The 21022-nt window shown below is 40.5% G+C and overlaps 2 protein-coding genes across 2 annotated transcripts in view; one reads left to right on the top strand and one right to left on the bottom strand.

The window, feature by feature from the left end:
- The window catches only part of prkcea (protein kinase C, epsilon a), a 32928-nt gene extending 20996 nt beyond the window's left edge, over nt 1-11932 (bottom strand). Inside the window, exons 1-2 of the mRNA XM_048268050.1 lie at nt 10725-11932; nt 2391-2454 (exon numbers count right to left, since the gene is read on the bottom strand). Coding sequence (XP_048124007.1) covers nt 2391-2454; nt 10725-11072 — 412 coding nt within the window. The 5' untranslated portion in view covers nt 11073-11932. The remainder of the gene's footprint in view (nt 1-2390; nt 2455-10724) is intronic.
- A 6227-nt stretch (nt 11933-18159) lies between these two features.
- LOC125310539 (intelectin-like) lies at nt 18160-20771 on the top strand. The gene is made up of 8 exons (XM_048268051.1): nt 18160-18254; nt 18450-18531; nt 18619-18750; nt 18867-19114; nt 19241-19399; nt 19490-19610; nt 19790-19893; nt 20487-20771. Exons 2-8 carry the CDS (start codon nt 18462-18464, stop codon nt 20637-20639), a joined length of 987 nt encoding a protein of 328 aa, XP_048124008.1. The 5' UTR covers nt 18160-18254; nt 18450-18461; the 3' UTR covers nt 20640-20771.
- The last annotated feature ends 251 nt before the right edge of the window (nt 20772-21022 follow it).

Genomic DNA, 21022 nt, shown 5'->3' with positions numbered 1-21022 from the left:
AACCTATTAAGTGTACCAGTTAATTACTTACATGTACATATGACATGTATGTTATGTCTTCGATGTCTTGGAACAGGTCTACTAATTCACATGTACTGTGTGGTGTAACAGCAGAGTGCGTTTCAACACATCAATTACAGGATGCATGACATCATTGACAGGATGTATATAATATGTAATTGTAAGTACTTAACTGGTACACTTTATTTTAATGGGTTTATTCCACTGTATCAAAATAGTAATAAATGTGTACCAACACAGTTGATATATGTACTATGTAGTGAATTACAGTAGTAGACCTGTTCCAAGATATCGAAGACTCAACACAACATACATGTCATTTGTGCATGTAAGTAATTAACTGGTACACTTTATTCCACTGTATCAAAGAGTAACAAGGTTGTAGCAGCACAGGTTGGAGCTAAGAATGGTTTGTATATCTATCATGACCAGATTTACCCCATCCAGCAGGTCTCAGGTCAGCTCTTTGCCTCTGATGAAAATTTAGGCAAATTGGCAAAGTTTTGTAAAAGCACTCAGTATTACAATGTAACAACTATATGTAGGTACCCACAAATACATAATGCAAGTACAATGATAGTACCTGATAGTACATGTTGTTACACAGGTTGTACCACTGTACCTAATTAGGTAGGTACACTGTAACAGCGACACATTAAAATAAAGTGTTACCTAAAACCCTTACTATTCTTAGTTATATGTCTATATCAGCTGAAATACACATATCAAATGAGAAATACAGAATAAAACATTATATTAGTTAAACTGCCAGAAAGTGTGAATGAGGATATGTATATGCATGATATATGATAAATAAAAAGACAACTAAAATGGAACTTTGGTAAAGCTTTTACTATTTCCCTTCAAAAATGAATATGACCGATCTGGTGCTTCTGTTACTGTTAGTGACAATGGGAGCCGCTGCGTGCCATGTGTGCCAATGCAATAACATCAGTAGGGAAATCAATGTCAGGATGGCCTGGCTTAGCTGAACTTCCTGGAACTGCCAGTAGATACGCTAACAGGTCACAGTCTTAACAGACATGAGCTGCTAACTCTAAGCCTCGCGCTCCTCTCTCTGCCACTGTTTGGCCCTGAGTTTGTTTACAGTGTGCCTTCACAGAGCTCTCACAACAAGCCTCTTTAACCTTCCTTACTCTCCAACCTGGGAGCTGGATTTCATGGAACCCCTTTCTAGGCTTGGAAAGCACTTTTTGGAGTGACATTCCAGATCTCCTTTCTGGCCCTGACTCTCATGCCCCTCTAAGGAAGCCTCTTGGAGTCCTGGAACCTCTCTAAGCTCACCCCAAGGAAACCCTGTTAGATCAACACAGCAGGGGATCTGCTGCAGCACCCATGATAGCACGGCCATGCTGCATTGCAACCTGCAATCAAATACACTGTGTTATAGCAATACTGAACAGGTCTTTAAACTTAAAATGACAGATGATCTGTAAATAACTTGCTTCCACAACCTCTTTTTTAATTTAATTTGATTTAATTTGTATAGGTCAAGTATTGTTTTTGTACTCTGGGCTGGAAACCCAGCAAAATGTTAGACCTGTTTTACACAGGGTTTACCCGATCATCCCTGATCTAAACAATGGAGCAAAAAACATAGTTGAAAAAATCTACAATTAAATATACTGACATCATCCAGGTGCTACAGGCAGAAAGAGTAGATAGCTCCAAGAGAAGTATTGAAAACCCTTGCTGTAGATCATTAGTTCTGACTATAGAATATATTCCATATTTCATGCCACCTGGAAATATTCTCCATCTCGCACACAACACCTTTACCTTTCCTGTGGCAAGAGAGTGATCACAATCAATTGTTTGGATGGAGAAATGAGGTCGGGGAAATCAGTAGCTGAAAGGCATTTTAATCACAGCAAGGGACATGTGCGAGGATTAGAGATATACATTCCCTCTTTCTCTCAGTGTGTAGGACAACCAACTGTCATGCTACGGCTAACAAAGGGCTCCGAGAATAAAGAGCTCTCGGTATTAAACAGGACACAGGGGGCAACACTCAGGAGTCAGGACAGCTTACTCAGGTTCAGGATAAAAGGTCAGACCAGAGATACTTTGAGACATTGAGCAAGACAGCTTACAGAATGGCTTTGGGACCCACAGTATAATTGCAATGCAATCTCCTCCCTGACTATCTGCCTTCATTTCATCAAAATAAAGGTAAAGGTACCTTTAATTAAAGTTGTATTATTCTATTTCAATTGAAATACACACAACTGTCCAGTTATTTCTGACCATTCTTCTTCCCTGAGCAAGTGTGTGCGTGTGTGCGTGTGTGTGGGGGTGTGTGTCCGTGCATGCATTAATGTTTTTGTGCTCATGAAATCATGTCCTACCTTCACCTGTAGAACCCGAGAGGTCAATGATGACAAAAACCTTGCCCTCTGGCTCCAAGTCAATCTGCAGAAAGAGAGAGTGTTTGGATTCAAAAGACGGTTTACATCAGATATGAAATAATAACGTGTGATGCAGCAGGCCACAGATACCAGCCTTGAGCCCACAAACAAACCCACATTACATTCATTATCAGAATGCGATCATTTAATTGAAGCCAATACAAAATATATGCACTGGTACTGTACTTCATATGGGTGCAACTGAGAGAATAGATCGACCCATTTAAAAATACACAAGCACACACACACACAACACCATTAGTGTCCTGCGTTGTGTGGGAGTGTATTTGATGTCTCTGCAGCACTGATGGCTGAGACTGCAGGGAGCCCTTTACTATTCTCCACAGAAACGAAAATCCGACCAGAAAATGAGAAATGAAATGTTTTGTGCGCCGATCTCCCACCCCAGTTCCAGAGACGGGGCCAACATACACCCCACGGCCAAGCCCACACTCACACACTCGGCACAAACGGCAGCTTAATCACATTAGGCGCTCGAAAAAAGAGAGGTGGTTATGGAAGGGAAAATCGGACAAAAGGAGAGAAATAGTGACAGAGTGGGAGGAAAGACATGGTCAGATGCAGACCTCTTATACACCACTGTCAACTGTTCCTACGTCTCACTGCATTTTTTTGACAAGAGATGAGGAGAGAATTTTATTGTGTCAACTTGACAACACATACAGTAGGACACAGGTCCTAATATGGCCGAGTATGTAACATGTGGCCAGCTGTTTACTTGGTGGGGCACACTAAAGGTAGACACGGGTATGGGGCTTATGTGACGGCCTAAAGTGCCAGTAAAGTGGAGAATATGGACGGATTGTGAGCGAATACGCAGGGGAGGGGAGAAGAGGAGGGATCAGATCCAGGGATAAGCCGGGCAGATCTCCTTACGCAATACCCCAGTGCTCACTCCTTTAAGCTCCCACGCTTCAGCACTGTGGATGGGACTGTGTCTGTGTGCAGGCAGCGGCTGCTGCATGCTGCTTCCTCACATCAAGGTTAGAAGTCTGTTTATCTGCGGATGCCAGAGGTCCACTTCCTCTGGGCTGGCACCATGTTCTAGCAGCTCTCCCCAAGTGTCACATAGCTTCACCTCAGTCTTACACTGATTGAAGCGAGGTGAGGTGGTCAGGAGCTGCAAACTGGACAGGTCTAGCCAGGAACATGAGCCTGAAGCAGCTCTTTCAAATGCAGCCCATAGGAGTCTGTCAGACACCCTGTTCTATGCATCAACACCATGGAAACATGATTTCATCTCTTTCCCTCTGTCCAAGTCCTACTTCTGCTGCCAAAGGCACTGCCAAGACACCCGCTACTGCGAGGAAACCAGGGCTGCAGAAGGCTACGGTTTATTTTTGGTCATTTTAATGGGTCTGTGTGAGCCTCTGTCATACTGCCTTGGTATGGTAAGAGAGCTCCATGCTCCCATTTTCATCACCTATGTCATGGACAGTTAAAGCTTTGAGGGTGCGGGTGACAGTGATCTAGTTCACTCTCTGAAGTTGTTAGCTACAGTATAACTGTTATGGAACAAAATCATTTTTCTTTTCCATAAAGTTATATGACGTCTGTGGTTACTCAACAAAAAGACCCATTCTTTCTAGGATCATTCAAAATGCAGGCAGGCATACACGGTGGGATTCTGAGCTCCCCCGGTGCAAAAATGGTCATCTTTTTGATTGTGGCTCCAAAACTGTGGTCACTATATGAGAGAGGTTCAAAGATGGCTGATGTCACAGTCTTATAACCAAAGATAGCCAAAGACAACATTCTGACTGTCAGACATATTCATGATGACCATCTTACTAATGCTACAACCTTCCATGTTGACTTATCATTGGCCTATGATTCAGGTTGTATGATTCATTGCAAAGTCTACATACATAAAACTTGATGTCGTAGACCCATGTCACACTATGGCTCGTCACAAAAGATTGCTTAAACCTCGCAGTCTGCAAGTGCTGTGACGCACATTTCATGGAAGGAAAGAAAAACAGTAAGTAAGGTGAGATAGTCATAATTGTGGATCATTTTTACCATCTGACATCCCCTTGACACTTTGTCTATTTGTCACAACCAAATTCAGCAAAACCTGTGGGAGATGATTCTCCTTAGCTTCATTCATCTTTAATAAAGCAGACCTAGCCTTAATTCATGTTTTGTTCCTTACCAACCTAAAGTAGTTCAGTTCCATCAATTCCATCAACATTAAATATGTGCAGAATTCATTTTGGCATTATTCTCCTGAAATATTGAAGGTCTTCCCTGGAAGACATTGCCTGGATGGAAGTATATGTTGCTCAAAACCTGTGTACTGTACATCATTCAGAATTCATTGTGCTTTGCCAAGATGCCCATGCTGTAAGCACTAATGCTCATCCACAGTCATAGAACATGTTGGGTTTCGAACTGAGCACTAAAACAAGTTTGATCGGTTAGATATTTGGATAGGCCCTCTCTTTAGCCCAGATGAATCCATGATTTCAAAAAAGAAAGGCACATTTTGATTGGTCTAACCACAAAACTACATCAGTCCAATTTAGGCCCAGATAAGACGGTGGTATTTTCTGTATCGTGTCTCAACACAATTTCGGGTGTTTTGCCTGTTACAATTTTGGCTGCAGTTTTTGAATTGAGTATCAAACTGTGCACAAAGACAATGTAGACAGACAGAGGTTTTCCTGAACCCATACAATGATAGGTCTGATGTTGATGCAGTGCCATCTGAGGTCCAAAAGACCACAGCCATCCAATTTGTTTTTCAGCTCTTTCTCTTGTTTACAAAGATTTCTCTGGATTCTCTGAATGTTTTAATAATATTATGTCCTGAATATGATGAACTCCCAAAATACTTCACAATTTATTGTTAAGAAGCATTAAAATTACATTGTTATCATTTGTGCACGGAAGGCACTAGGGTTAGCAAAGGTTAGGGTTATGGTTGGGTTAGGTGCCTTGAAGTCAACGGTCACAGTGCTGCCTTAAAGTCAACAGTAAGGGCTTAAAACACCATCATACCTTTTGGTTGAAAGTCAACTCTACATGACCCCAACATCCTTAACCATCCAAATCTGCTTCTTCCATACGTTACTGCGTACATTACGTACATGCTACATAATGGTGTTTAGGTAGCCTACAAGATACTATGTACCTGCTGTGTGCTGTGTACTCTACATCTCCAAAAGTGGAAGATTCATTCAGAAGATGATCACACACAATTTCATCCAAGGGTTTTTATAGTCTTAATTGGGATCAATGGGCCAAGTTTCTTTAGTCCACATATTTAATAATCTACGTATTACAATTACTTCAAAACATAATGTGATATGATATTCATGTGTTATTATTATCCTAAATATAAAACTTGAACAAACAATTGTTGCCATTTTTTTTCTTATCTTGGTGAGATCACACTTGACAACTCTATAATTCTCTCTTAAGAGAAGAACAAAAAAGCAACATCAATGAGTGCAAGCTAAAATACAACCAACTGTTGATATGAACAAAACTAAGAGGAACGGTGCGTGTAGTACACATCTCTTCCTGCATAGGGTCCTGTGTGTGAGATATGATTAGGAAACACTCTGTCCTGATGATGTGATAAAACAGACAGCAACCCAACAATCATAACGCCATTTTCACAGGTCTTGTATACTTGGCTCCTCCATGCATATTTGTTTCAGATAAAGAAAATATATGCATTAATAAGATTCTGAATCATTCTGAATCGTAAATATTGCTGTACATACTGTATATATTTATCATGATTATCCACTGCCAAAGTTCAACTCTAGTCATATTGTCAGTTATAGGAAAGCAAGGCCAACAGGCAGAGTAGCAGAGAAGAGAAGAGTGAGAGTGAAAGAGATAGAGAGAGATAGAGAGAGAGAGAGATGGGGATAGTGATAGAGATAGATAGAGATAGAGAGAGATGGGGATAGTGATAGAGATAGTGATTGAGAGAGAGGGATAGAGAGAGAGAGAGAGAGAAATGAAAAAATAATTAGAGCTCATACTTTAATTTGAGAGTGTGAAGCACTCCACCACTGCACATATGGGAAATCAGCAGCAGGTTCAAGGCGGGCAGCTTTAAGCACATGTACTCATCTTTCCCTCGACTTGCATTTCACATTTACATACACTTCTCTCTCTCCCATCACTTCCCAATGCATGTAATACAATAAACAAATAAACACACACATGTGAATGCGCACACCCACACAGAGAGTTTGATATTTGTGTTGTGTGTCAAGAAGGCCACTAATCCTTCCTAGGAATATAGTACTGAACTGCATAATGTACTTGTAGTAATTGAAAATTTTCTCAAGAGCTCTTTACCATATGCATGGGCACAATATGTAAATGTATTTGTAGACATCAAAGACCTACATTGATATTCACATTGTAAGCATTTATGAAGAAATGTTAAGTGCCCATTTAATGAACAAACTAATTTGATCAGCTATGATTAAAATAACGATAACGATTAAAAGAATATGAATAATGTCTAATTGTCAGACTAGTGCTTTCATTAGCTGCTGTGCCGTATCCTGATAAATATCCATTGTTGTATGGATACAATTGAATTCTGGCTGTCCAGGAGCATTAGCTGAAAAGTGCTGTCCCAAATTAAATTGAAAGTGATTAAACTGACATAAAGCCCAAAGCACTGAATACAGACATAATGAATACAGTTTAAATCATCTTAACCAACCCTGTAAGGGAATTCAACCATAACATCCTTTCCCTTGGGACAAGTCAGTCCTCTTTGTGACTTAACCACACCCCACTGCAAACTGAATGGGTGGTTCAGGAGAAAAATCAACAAGCTCTCCTCAACCAACAAGCTCAACTAACCAAACAACAAACAGGCTATGCATACAGAAATTCTTGGTTTACTCCCCTTAACAAAATGTTGAATTTAAAATTAGAATTATATTAAATCATATAAATGTTTCCAGTCAAGTTTTGGTCTCAATTGAAAAAAAAGAGGTGAAGCACACATTAATCCCGGCACAGTGAGCTGCCTGCAACAACAGCGGCACTCGGGGAGCAGTGGGAGCAGCAGGTTAGGTGCCTTGCTCAAGGGCACTACAGCTGCTTTCTACTGGTCAGGGTTCGAACCGGCAACCCTCCGGTCACAAGTCCGAAGCGCTAACCAGTAGGCCACGGCTGCCCCATAATTTCGCACTTTCTGCCTCCGATTAACTGGTGAAACACCCATTTTGTCTGACTTCCACCATCTGATCATTTAAGAGATATAGTTGTTTTGATAAGATGTGGTCTTTTCTCTAATATCCATCTCATTTGCACTTTGTCTTCAGTTCTTTCAAAAGCAGCCTGCTGTCTCTCCACAGATTGTTGAAATTCTCTTTTACTAGAAATTGTTTGTTTGGAAAGTGCGTGGAGTGGACTATACATGTTACAGCATGTAGATCAACTGACAGCCGTTGTTTGGAATCTTTTAATGACCTTTAATCTTAGCCATCATGGAGAACAGGAATGTGTAAAGAGAATGCATCACACCTAGGTATCCATTGAAGGACTGTGTTAAATAGTCATCCTAAAATAATGCTTGGTCTACGCAGTAAAAATAAAATCAGATAGGGGAGTATCTGAAAATACCTACTGCAACCTTGTCTATCAAATTACCTTCAATTTACCTTTTCTATACAAACAATAAAGAATGAAATTCTCACTGACACTACACCTCCATCAGTTCATAATGGGGTACAGAGGTGGTAGCTTTTCTGGCAACAGCGCCTCAGGAAGAGACGATCATGTCTGAAGTCCTGTCTGACCTACTTGTGTTGTGGCTGACTAAAAGGCTGAGGCCAAGGTGGTCATGTCCACACTCAGAACAGTGTGCAAGTGATGCAGAGCAGCACAAGGAGGAGACGACCCAAACAGGGAGGAGACGACCCAAACAAGGAGGAGACGACCCAAACAAGGAGACGACCCAAACAAGGAGACGACCCAAACAAGGAGGAGACCCGGACCAAACAAACAAGGAGGAGGCCAAACAAACAAGGGACCCAAACAAGGAGGAGACCCAAACAGGGAGGAGGCGACCCAAACAGGAGGAGGACCCAAACAGGAAACGACCCAAACAAGGAGAGCGACCCAAACAAGGAGGAGCGGCACTCCAAAACAAGGAGGAGACGACCCAAACAAGGAGGAGACGACCCAAACAAGGAGACGACCCAAACAAGGAGACGACCCAAACAAGGAGGAGACGACCCAAACAAGGAGGCGACCCAAACAAGGAGACGACCCAAACAAGGAGGAGACGACCCAAACAAGGAGGAGACGACCCAAACAAGGAGGAGACGACCCAAACAAGGAGGAGGCGACCCAAACAAGGAGGAGACGACCCAAACAAGGAGACGACCCAAACATGGAGGAGACGACCCAAACAGGGAGGAGACGACCCAAACAAGTGGCCGGCATGCTGGGCCGTTTCTTCTGGAGGTCTGCCAAAGCTTGCCCTCAACTATTCACTTCGTAAATGTGCCCTGTTGCTGTTCAGGCCATTTTGAGCCTCTAAGTTGATGGATTCCATTAAAAAAACAGCATAGCAAAGTCTAGATAAGATATTAGACTGTTAAATGAACATCATAAGACTGTTAAAAGAAAACACATAACTACAACAAAACTGGTTCTTGCACTCTGACACTGCTCTGCTCCGTCACTGGCAAGTGAAGTGTGTGTGTGTGTGCCTGTGAACAGGTGATGTATGACTGCAGCAGTACTTACTTATTTATTTGTCTATTTATTATTCTTAACATTGCATACATTTTATACAGTGTATGCCAATGTACTTTTTAACTTTTAACCCCTTCATGGATGGGTTGGCTGTAAACCGAATTGCCCCTCGGGGACTAAAAGTATCATGATTGAAGCTTTACACTGCTTGTGGAAAAAGTTTTTCTGAATTATTTTTATCATTTTATTCCTCAATGTCTACAGTGTATTTGATGGGAAATGTTTGGTATCCAGATATGGGAACTGCTGGAGGTTCCTATCACACTCAAGTTTCTCACACATTTTCCTTCAGCAGTGTAGTGTGGTCTTGTGTGTCAGCTTGTCAGTGAGGTCAAATATGAGATCTTGCCCATTTGTGAGTGAGGTCAAATATGAGATTGTGCCCATTTGTGAGTGAGGTCAAATATGAGGTCACCTATTAGAATCAGCACTTGTGGAGCCTGTTTATTAAGTTGCCTCTGTATGCAATTTCCATGCTTAGTGGCATTCTGAAATAATTGTTTAATAGTTTTGGCATATAGTCTCTTTACAGGGTCAGAACATGATCCCATGTTAACTCCATGAACTTCCACTAATGAAGCATCCCATCGGTTTTTCACATTCATATCCCCATTCAACCAGTCATACCCACTGCAAGTCACTAGACTACAAGAGGCTGTTGTGTAACTCCCAAACAACTGTACTCCATGGTGTTTAGCAAATGTTGTATCCTTAGGGCTGGGGTGAGGGGTGGTGGTGCGGACATCTAAGCCCCGGCCAGAGATTTCCCACAAGCCTCTTCACCGCCTCCCCTGACTCATTTAACAGCTGTACTGTCAGGACAGGACTTATCAATAACAGTGGCATGATCAATACAGTCTGACCTTTCTCTCAATGTCCCATGACAGAGCACGGAAGCTCTTCATATGGGTTACATAAGAAAATGTCATGTCTCATAGGCCTACTACAAATTAAGTGCCTAAAAGGTGGTCCCTCTTCTGAAGTACAATGTACTTACATAAATATTCTTCGGCAACATATCTGACTTGAATATTAGTAGTGGTTTGACCATAGGGTTTGACTCAGGTGGGGGAGAGGGGGACCAGGACGCAGGACCTTTCCTGGCGATGCGCATCCTGTTGCTCCCTAAAATCGAAAAGACGTTACTACATTTACATCCGAGAAGGAAAGTTCGCGACTCCACCCATTCAGTCGCTTTGGTCGAACTATTGTGAGTACAAGGAGTACGTTTAGCTCTACAGATTGATCACAATCTTTTACGCACGTTTCGATATTTCGTGGCAGAGAAGTCAACTATATTCTCTATGTTGCACAAAAGGGGTTTTGTGCACCCAACAAATACCATGGCTGTAAATGGCTAGGCTTTGCCTAGCGAAAGGGAAAGCCCCTGAAGGGGATGTTTGTCGGGAAGCTCTGTGGGCAAATGAAATTATCAAAACAACTCTAACCACTGATAACACATGAAAGACAAGCAGGCAAAATATCAGGACATCTAACACATACCCAGTCTTCGAAGTGTCTGCTGCCATTCTGCAGCAGATCTTCGAACTGTATTGTGCAATTTGCAACAAAATCGTCGTATCCAATCGGAGCGTCGTGAAAGACGGACAATTCAATTTTCTTTCCGTCATAAACCTCAGTCACAAACTCATCGTTCCACGCTGGGCTGTTTGTCTTCTGTTTGGTAGATGTTTGACCCACGCGTGAATCGTCCACGTTTAGGGCGATATAGGTATCCAACAGAAAGGTCTGGGATTTCACTCCAACTGCGTGTCTTAACGACCATGCCGTAGGCTTCAAGTCCAAAGCCTTACAGACCTTTATCTTCAGCAACCCATTGAAAACCACCATGATGCTACCGATGCAACCTTGCTCTTTCTGTGATTGTATATTGTAGATGAAACAAACAGTAGGACAGTCTTGGTACTGGCCACCGCCACAGGACTCAAACGAGGATCATTGACTTCACATGAATGCCCACTAATTCAGTTCAGTCAGCTTGCGCGCTAACCTGAGCAAATGTCCATATTTCTCCGCTTCCAATAACTACCAAAGAACTAGTTACAGTTTTCAACATGTACCATAGAGAACACTAATTAAATGCAAAACAGCCCAGTATACAACGGTGCTCAGTGTGGTACCGTTTTTGTTTACGTTTTGTTCTGTCCTTGAGTGCGGAACCATACGTAAACAAACGGATTCACCCCTCTCTGAAATCAAATCCAGCTTAAAATCCGCCTTCGTAGTCGAATCAGTATGGCTTTCCAAAGTGAAAACCAGACGAAACTACAAATGCCTGACACGGTTCTATGTGAACAGCGAGGGTAAATATGTCTGGAGCTCTACTGTTGGTCTTCCTCTGAATCCAGCAAATGCGCTTAGACGTTTGGAATTCTTCCTTCTCCACACATGATCGCTGCTAGTCAGTAGACTGTGGCGGCTGGATAGATGATAACATGTAACAAATGGTTTTCTCTTACGGTTCCCAAGTGTTCAATTAGATCTCGAGCACGGCCCGCTCCTGTCTGATTCCCTTTCCCTCTACGTTTCCTGCAAATTACCTCTCCTTTCCCTATCCCTCCCTTAGCCTGTCTGCGCTGGTCCAGGAAATGCGCAAAACACGTCAGTTGATAGTAAAGTCAGGCCGGACGAGGGAGCACTGTGCGAGCGAGCAAGATTGGGGCGGCAAAGTACGACAGGATGGAATGCACCTGGGTTACAGGACCACATCATTTGCTGCCTCTAATGTAAAAATCACCGACCTTGGCGAGAGGTGAGATGTTTCGAATGTGACAATGCCCAAATCTTTGCAAGACGCCTGACAACTTCCGCCGAAATTTTAAGATAACAATGAATTTAAACAAGTTGCTTTTCATTTTTTTTGACAAAAATATTTAATTAACTACCCAAACAATGAGAATAGACGACGGAATTCAAACACACACAGTTAAGATAATGTAATAATATAATGAACGTGTTTGTTAAAGAAGAATCATGATTTATTTTAATACACGCAACACTATTGTTTGCACAACTACGCAAAAAAGCTGTCAGTTAAAAGTGATATCTTGGATAAAGCCCAAATTCATATTGGCTAATGACAAAACATGGCATTAGGCAGGGATGGGCAGCATTTATGATACATGTATTTAAAATACACGTTACAAATATAAAATAGTATTTTGTCATTTGTATTTAATGGGTTGAAGTAAATGGCCTCGTATTTTGTATGAAAATAATTTATAGTTGTGTATATTTTGTATTTTGTATATGCATTTTTGTAGTTTAAAAATTGCCATATGGTTTTGGTAAAAACCTATACTGTTACTTATGTGATGACATCATAAAAGTGCAAAACAATTAATGTAGCCTCTGACTGGTGCTGAAATTGCCCACACTTGTGATCAGAATATTGAGATTCAGGAAGATGACCTTGTGCACAATGAGTAATGTGTAGGTTGCTCACACACACAATACACCCCCGCTCTCACATCAACCTTGAGAACTTTAACCATCAGTTTCTTGAGAACTTTAACCATCAGTTTCTTGAATCAGCAGAATACAGTACCCCTCCAGAATTATTGGCAGCTCTGCTAAAATTGACTAAAAACAGATATAAATAACCTGTTTCTGTTTTTTCTGTGAGATTACAAAAAATCTGTTTGTGATTTATTGTAATCTCACAATGAAAACAATGAGGAAAATCCAACCTTGTGCATTCTACTCTTTGACTCACCCCACTGTTTTTCTATGGAGTTTAGATCAGGGGACTGAGATAGCAATGGCAGAAGCTTGATTTTGTGTTCAGCACACCTTTTTAGTTTTGGTCTGGACATTTGTTTTGGTTCATTGACCTGATGAATGATCCAATCATGACCCACTTTTAGTGTCTTGTGAAAGATTGACAGATTTCCATTGAAAATGTGTTCAGGTTTTTCTTGGGGTTCATGATACCATGGACTAACGAGCCCACCTAAAGTGTTTCTTCTCAAGAGCGCTATTTCATCTGACAATAGACCACATTTCCAGACAAAATCACTGTAGCATTCAGTAACTCTTTCCATTTACATTTTAATTAAATGACAGAAAAGGCTTTTACCTGGCATGCTCTCTGAATAATTTATTAGCAGTGAGGTCACTTTTGAAGATTTTTGGGGGACTGATACCTTTTTCTGTAACTTTCCAACAGTGGTTCTTATGGAATTCTTTACCTCTCTCACCATGTTCCATACTGTGTGGGGGGCAAGATAACCATGGGTCTTTGTCCAAGCATGTTTGTCACATTTCCAGTTGATTAGAACCTTTTAATTATTGTTTTAACTGTAAATATGGCCAATTTCAACCAAGTACTTGGTTAGATAGCCATTCTCTGACTTACAAATGTCAACACACTTTCCTTTAAATACTCTAAATGTAGTGTATTCTCTTGATTTTCCCACGTTGAAAAATGACTTGGGCAGTTGTCACTCTGTGACACTTTATTTTTATACCTTAGTGAAAAAGAAAGTCATGAACTACTTCAGAAAGTTCGCAGACACTCTTTTCTAGGGATGCCAATAATTGTGGGCGACGTGTTTTTGTTAAAAACATTTATTTCTTGATTTTCCTTTTTCTCAGAATAGTCTACATTTGCTTCCCTTCAAGGTTGGGTTTGTTTTCATTGTGAGATTACAATAAATCACCAAAAGATTATTTTTTATACCTGTTTTTAGTCAACTTTAGCAGGAGTGCCAATCATTCTGGAGGGAACTGTACATGGAAACTGTTATGTGGTTCCCCTGCTGCATTGTTCAAAAAGTTACCCTATGTGTCATCCATATCTATGCCCATTGGTGTCAATATAACCCTATTTAACACTTACACAGTACCCAGTTAAAAACCCAACTTAAAGGGTCATGATCCTACCTGATCAACAACATTACACAGTAAAATATCATTCTGGGCATGCATTGATAATGTCAGAGACTTTATTTTCTGTATTATATGTACCATGTACCAGGGGATTTTGAAGCCATTATTTTGTAGGTAATAAAACTGCACTGGGTTGCTTTAGGTCCACCTTATGTGGCTTTCAGTTGGTTCGGTGGTTAGCTTGTACCACTTGACAAGTTTAGCTGTGACTTCTTGAGTACATCTCTGATACAGTAGGTCAGTGGTTCTCAACCGGTGTGCCGAGGCATTATACACATGTTACACTCCTGTTATTGCCTAGATAATAATGTTATAATAATATATAATAATGACATACTTTACAATCAGTAACCATGAGCCGGTGTGCCTTGGCGTTTTGGTTTGATCTTTGGTGTGCTTTAGCCCCAAAAACCTTTAGAATCACTGCAGTAGGCTATGAGATGTTACAGGCAGGTCAACGGAGTTATCTGTTGACTATTTGCAGATGAATAGCATGTCTCGTAGGCAGAGAAAAGCTGTTGCTCTCAAACACTGCCCACTTTAGCAGCAGAGTCAGTGTAGGTTCGAAGGAATACATTAAATAGACAGATATGAAAGGTTTACAAAGTGATTTCATGCTCCCTTTCAAGAGTGTTTTTAATATTTTCAAAATACAAAAATACAGTATTTTAAGTGATAAATAATACAATGTTAATGAGCATCATCCTTCAGATTGAGCCAGGGGGATAAAAGTCAGTGTTGAGGTCACAAGGTCACCAAACATCATACTACTGAGCAAGCTTGGCAGGTAGTTCATTGGACTGAAAATGACACAGCTGATATATGAATGTGTTTGATTTCTTCGCGCCTGCCAGTGAACTGTTTTGCATAATGTTGTTATTCATTTACATTTACAATCAATGGAGATATAGTGGATGGGTACACTGGAGAGGGCTTCAGCAGGTTACAAATGAAAGTATTATGGACCATACTGTGGTACAGACTATGCAATAGAAACAAGTGAACCCAGGTGGTTAAGGTACACTTACATAGACAATTGTATACCGTACATATCGGTATAAAGTTTTGCGATGACCATGGTCTTCAAAGATTACCATAGCATATCTCAGCATACCACACACACAAACTGAATCATTTTCAACGTCAAGCACTTCCTTCTCGTCAAGCACATCCTTCTCGCAATCATACAGTATTAGAGTTTCTCAATTTTTTTCAGACCAAGGACCACTTAACCAATAATAATAAAAAAAAAAAACCTTGCGGACCACCTAGCTGAAAAAAAAAAGAGGTAGACCTACTTCAACAGTATAATAACGCAATAGGCCTACTCACTGAACCTCCTTGCTTATTGTCTTTGCACCTTGCTTATTGTTTCAGAGGATTCATATGATTTAAACTCGCATAGATGACATAGGTAGTGTTGCAGAACTGTTTGGATTTACCAACCTGGTCTGTTGGGATTTACATACAAGTTGGTTCAATATTGCAATCAACTCATCTATATTATATTTTACCACGTCTGCTCGCGGACCACTTGGGATAACTTGCGGACCACATTTTGAGAAACACTGCAGTAGATCATTATTTTCTTAATAAAAAATACTCAGAGATTTTGTTTTTATGTTTTCCGTCCAGTAGATGGTGCTGTAAGCTTTGTCATGACAACATTTTTTTTCTTACTTCTAGCATGTGTTTGCTATCCAAGAGGAACATGCAGTGAATCACTGTGCACCAGCTCTCAAGAACATTTAATGGCATTTCAAGAACTCCATTACTTTTCATGTTTCTGTGCTATTTGTACCTGCATACAATGTACAATACCATACCCCCTTTTATTTTTGTTTTTTTGGTTGATTGTTAAATGTGTGCATTTTTGATGTGATGTTATCAAAAAATGAGGTGGAACTCCGATGCACACATGCAGCATTTTAATCAGGCTACTCTTTCAAATCAGCAGCAACACTCTGATGTGCTTGATGAAACACTACAGTGTTTGCTGTTCTATTTTCATTGTGCTTTTCTTAGACATTATTCTGTAGTTCCTCCACTGATCAGTTTCTTTTTAACAACAAAAGTTTTTACACCAAAACCAAAGAAAGGAAAGAAAAACAGAATTACAGTTATCAACACTAAGCACTGTACTGTACTGCACTGCACTGCACTGATGTCCTCTCAGGCTGAAAAGTAGGGAAATAGGGAAATTGCCTTGTGTTTCAAATGACCCTGTCTGCATGCCTCTTCCATTCTGCAGAAGAGGGAAGTGGACGTGTGGTTAGCCAGCGGTCACATACGTTCACCACGCTGACAAGAATTCTTTGATAGGGTTTAGAAATGGAAATGGTCAACAAAACTGTGAAATTATACAGGTACACAATTGTTGAGGTACATAATGGCTTACCTGGTGTCTATTGTAGTGCTGAGGTTCAGACTGATTGGTGTTCATTTTCTGTATGTCTTTTCAGTTGTGTGTGGGTATTTCCAATTGATGTGTTTTGCATTTTGAATAGAGGTGCTTTGCCAATGATTACAATAGGTATCATTCTTGAACGAAGTCCAATGTAAGTGTTTCGCAATAAGTTTGTTGCAGAACTACAAAGTGCAAGAAAATATGTTTAAGGTATGGTTACACTGTGTTTTAAAGTATGGTAACAAGCAATTAGGTTTCAAAGGTTTCGTCTAAGTGTTCAATTTTAGCATGTAAGCAATCGGCAAAAACTGTAGCAACATGACATTTTTGCCAGTAATCAACAAAATATCTGACATACTGCAAAAAAAAAAATATTCAGAAGGAACAAAGCAATGGCCAGTTCTGTTCTCCATTTCATCAGTGCCAGCAGTTCTTCCTCCACTTCCCCTCCTCCTCCCTCCTCCTGTTTCCTATCTGACTCACATTGTGGAGGTCCAGGTCTGACTAGGCCACCCTGGTCCAGGTTCACCTCTCCCTGCTCTTTGTTAAAAACTGCTCATCAAAAGTTTCACTACAGCTTTTGCGCAGCTGTTATTGTAGAGGCTTTATAGTACATGCCAAGTTTTCTGTTCTTGCATACAGAGTGTGCAGTTGAAAATAAGACAAGAATGATCCATAACTGTGGTATTGGAAAAGTTTGTCTGTAAAGAAAATTGACACATTCTAGAAATGTGTCCATTGACTGTATAATGTGTGAAAGCAACATGAATTGTGGTATGGTCCACAATAAATAGATGTTGTGTTAATTGTGTTTTAAGTTTTGAAATGTCACTCCAGATTGGACAAAAGTATTTTAGCAATTGTATAAAAAAAAACTGTGTCCCCTCTCCCCTCCCTGTGTGATACTCCATACGTAGGCATGACAACAAAGGCAGAAAGGCTAGGCAATCAAGGACATGGCTTATTGTCTTTGCACCTTGCTTATTGTTTCAGAGGATTCATATGATTTAAACTCGCATAGATGACATAGGTAGAGTAACTACTATTCATGTTTGTATCTATAGTGTACAGTAGCTGCATGCCTGAGTGAGCAATCCAGCCAGTCCAATTAGGCAGTTCAGTAGCCTAATGGAAAGGTTTCAAATTGTGGTGCTTGAGCGATGAACAAACAGGAATGGGTCAATTATTGCTCCAAAACACTTACCTGGTCATAGGAACCTGGTCATGGCATCATCCAACACATACGTTGCAACTATTATGAAATGGCTTCTTCTGATTCTGATTCTGATCAATCACATGAACAAATATGGATAAGAAGAGGAATGGATGGGTGACCCATTATCCCCCACACACACACACACACACACACAAATTACATTGTCCATCACTACCAAGTGCTCCATCAGCTCTTCTATGATTGCTGAAGTGGGGTCACCGCAAAAGTCAACGTTCTCAAAGAAAAGAGGAACCTATTGCAATGCACCATTGCTAAATTGGCTGTGTGTAAAATGACTTTTCTGTATTAGGTTTCATCATTTGTTTCCTGGGCTTGATCAGTTAAGATACAGGCACATGTTTTGGAGAGATAACTCAGTAGAAATGACCGCTCAGAACACCCATTCTGTTGATTTCCTGCATCCATCTCTCTTAAAAGCAGCGAGTCTTAAGTCTGTAGCCATACTGGATGACCCCCACTGCAAGCAGAATAGCACACGGTAAGCAGATTTCTTAGCACATGATTTTGTCCTCAATTTTCAATTGTATTTTCAGCTTTACCTTAAAATGTCCAAGATTAACTGTAACAGTTAACTGTATGTTGACAGTAATGTATTAACTAGTTCAATTATCACCTCATGTCTAGTGTGAAATGTAATGTTCTGCTGAGCTCATAATTTCATTTTTTCTCACAGGTTCTGTAAAAAATGGTGTGTGAAATCCTCCTCCTCCTTGTGTGCCTTGCCTTGATGTCAACCCCTGTGGAGGGTTATAACGGTAAGCTACACATTGTGGGACATAGGTCTCTGAGCAGTCTTTTACTATTATTATTATTATTATTATAAACATTACTTATCTCTACAGGTAATCTAGGCATACTTTGTGAAGATTTGGTAGACCATCGCAACAATGACGTTCTGAAGACAGCTCTTGGCAGACTTAGTTTGATAGGACACAGCTGTAAGGATATTCAGGAAAAATACCATATCCACGAAGGTAGGCATCACCTTTTTGAATAAGAGATTTATTTTATAAAATGTGTTATTTTATCATTTTTCCATGTGCTATTTTTGCACATCTCAATTAAAAACTCTATGTTACTGTGTTTTCAGATGGCTTGTATTACCTCATCACGACCAGTGGGGTGGTGTACCAGACTTACTGTGACATGACCACAGCAGGTGGTGGCTGGACTCTGGTGGCTAGTGTGCATGAGAACAACATCTATGGGAAGTGCACTGTAGGGGACCGCTGGTCAAGTGAGCAGGGAAACAGCCCTAATTGGCCGGATGGAGAGGGGACATGGAGCAACACAGTGACCTTTGGAACTCCTGAGGGCGCTACCAGTGATGACTATAAAGTGCAGTGAACAGTGTTTTCAAAACTTGTATTTATTACACTTCTAAATGAATGACCAAGATACCATATTTAAATGTGGTGTAAACAGAATGTATAAAAGACAGCTTTTGTGCTTTGCTGTTCACAGAATCCTGGTTACTATGACATTACAGCAAAGGATGTGTCAGTGTGGCACGTTCCCAATACAAGTCTGCTGAAACACTGGAAGATTGCTGCCATCATGCGTTACCACACAGAGACACATTTTCTCCAACTCTACGGAAACAATCTGTATCATCTCTTCAATGTGCGCATCATACAGGATTACATACGTACACATAACGTCATTTTGATGATAGTGCTTAAAGGTCATTTATCATTCCTTTTTCATTTCTAGACCTTTAAAGTGAGGTACAATGCTGGAGCATGTCCGGTCAACAATGGGCCTGCTATTCCTGTGGTGTATGATTTTGGAGATGCGGAAAAAACCAAACAGTTTTATGGGCCATATACAAGAAGTAGGAACAAAATAAATATTCTATCAAAAGAGTTAGGGTTTACAAATACATGTGTGCATCATAGAGTTTAACAAAGATATGTATGCATTGTATGTGTTATATGCAAAGGAAATATATTTAATATTAGAAAATAGTAGAGGTTCATGGCTTGGTGATTTCTTGTTTGCTGATGGTTGCAGCTGAATTTACTCCGGGCTACATCACCTTCAGGGTGTTTAACCATGAGAGAGCCGCCATGGCCATCTGCTCTGGAGTCAAACCCACTGGGTGCAACACTGAACAAGTAAGACTTACTGAGCATCACCTTTTATAGAGCCAGCATCCTAAAGACACGTTAGGTCATGTTTAAGGAATTGCCAAGGACTCTACTTGACAACTTCAAGGCAACTTTACACCAACAAAATATGGTTAAAAACTTAGACAGAAGAAACAAACTTAACTAAAATTCTTCTGTCTGGCAATCCCAAAATAATACAAAATGTCACAGCAAGACATGAGATGGGAATTTGCTTTGATGCCTAAAATGGTGAATTTGGACAATTCAAGAAAGAACAGGGAATTTAGAAAACAAAGCAAAGGATTTACCTCATCACCTGAGAAGTTCTATGGCTTTACATTTATTGATCAGGTCAGTGGTTTCTGACTGGAAATTACTTTCATGTGCTGCATTTGTTTCATTCAAGATTATTATGGTTGGGGCAACTTTTGCACGACTGTCATTTAGTGTTAGTTGTCCATTGATAACTCAAGTGATGCAGATACAAAATATTGCGCAATACGGCCCAATCGGTGCTGTAATAATGCTCGGCAACATCGCTTCAAACTGTGCCTTCTGTATCTTTAGCCTTGTATAACAATCACTCCTGTCTGTTTCAGTACTGCATTGGTGGTGGGGGATTTTTTCCGGAGGGAAATCCAATCCAGTGTGGTGACTTCACAAGCTTTGCCTGGAGTGGATATGGGACCAATACAGGTTGGAGTACCTCGAAGGAGATTCTCGAATCCTCCGTGCTGCTCTTCTACCGCTGACGTTCTCCTAACAGACAGCATGACTAAACTTCAAGTGTGGCACATGCCTTTGTTTTTCAACTTGTATTTACTATTTACTATTTACTCTCACACTTTGACTGAATAATAAACAAGTGAGTGGTTGGAATTAAACCGAATAAACGCATGAAAGTACATTTTAGCCACAAGGTGGCAGCACACGCATGCTTCACAGTGATCTAAAATAAGCTCTGCAAATGTATAGTTTGATCCTAGAACCTATTTTCATTCATTCAGAGGTGCTATCACAAAACAAGATCCCGAATGCCTTGAAAAAACATTTTTTTCTGTGCTTATATTCTGCAGGAAATCACTTTGTGTATGTGTGTGTGTGTGTGTGTGTGTGTGTGTCGAAAAAGAGTTGT

This window comes from Alosa alosa, chromosome 17 (genome assembly GCF_017589495.1).
Source record: "Alosa alosa isolate M-15738 ecotype Scorff River chromosome 17, AALO_Geno_1.1, whole genome shotgun sequence".
In the NCBI taxonomy this organism is placed as follows: Eukaryota; Metazoa; Chordata; class Actinopteri; order Clupeiformes; family Clupeidae; genus Alosa; species Alosa alosa.
Note: the sequence above shows the minus strand (reverse complement) of the source record. Positions and strands in the feature narration are given on the sequence as shown.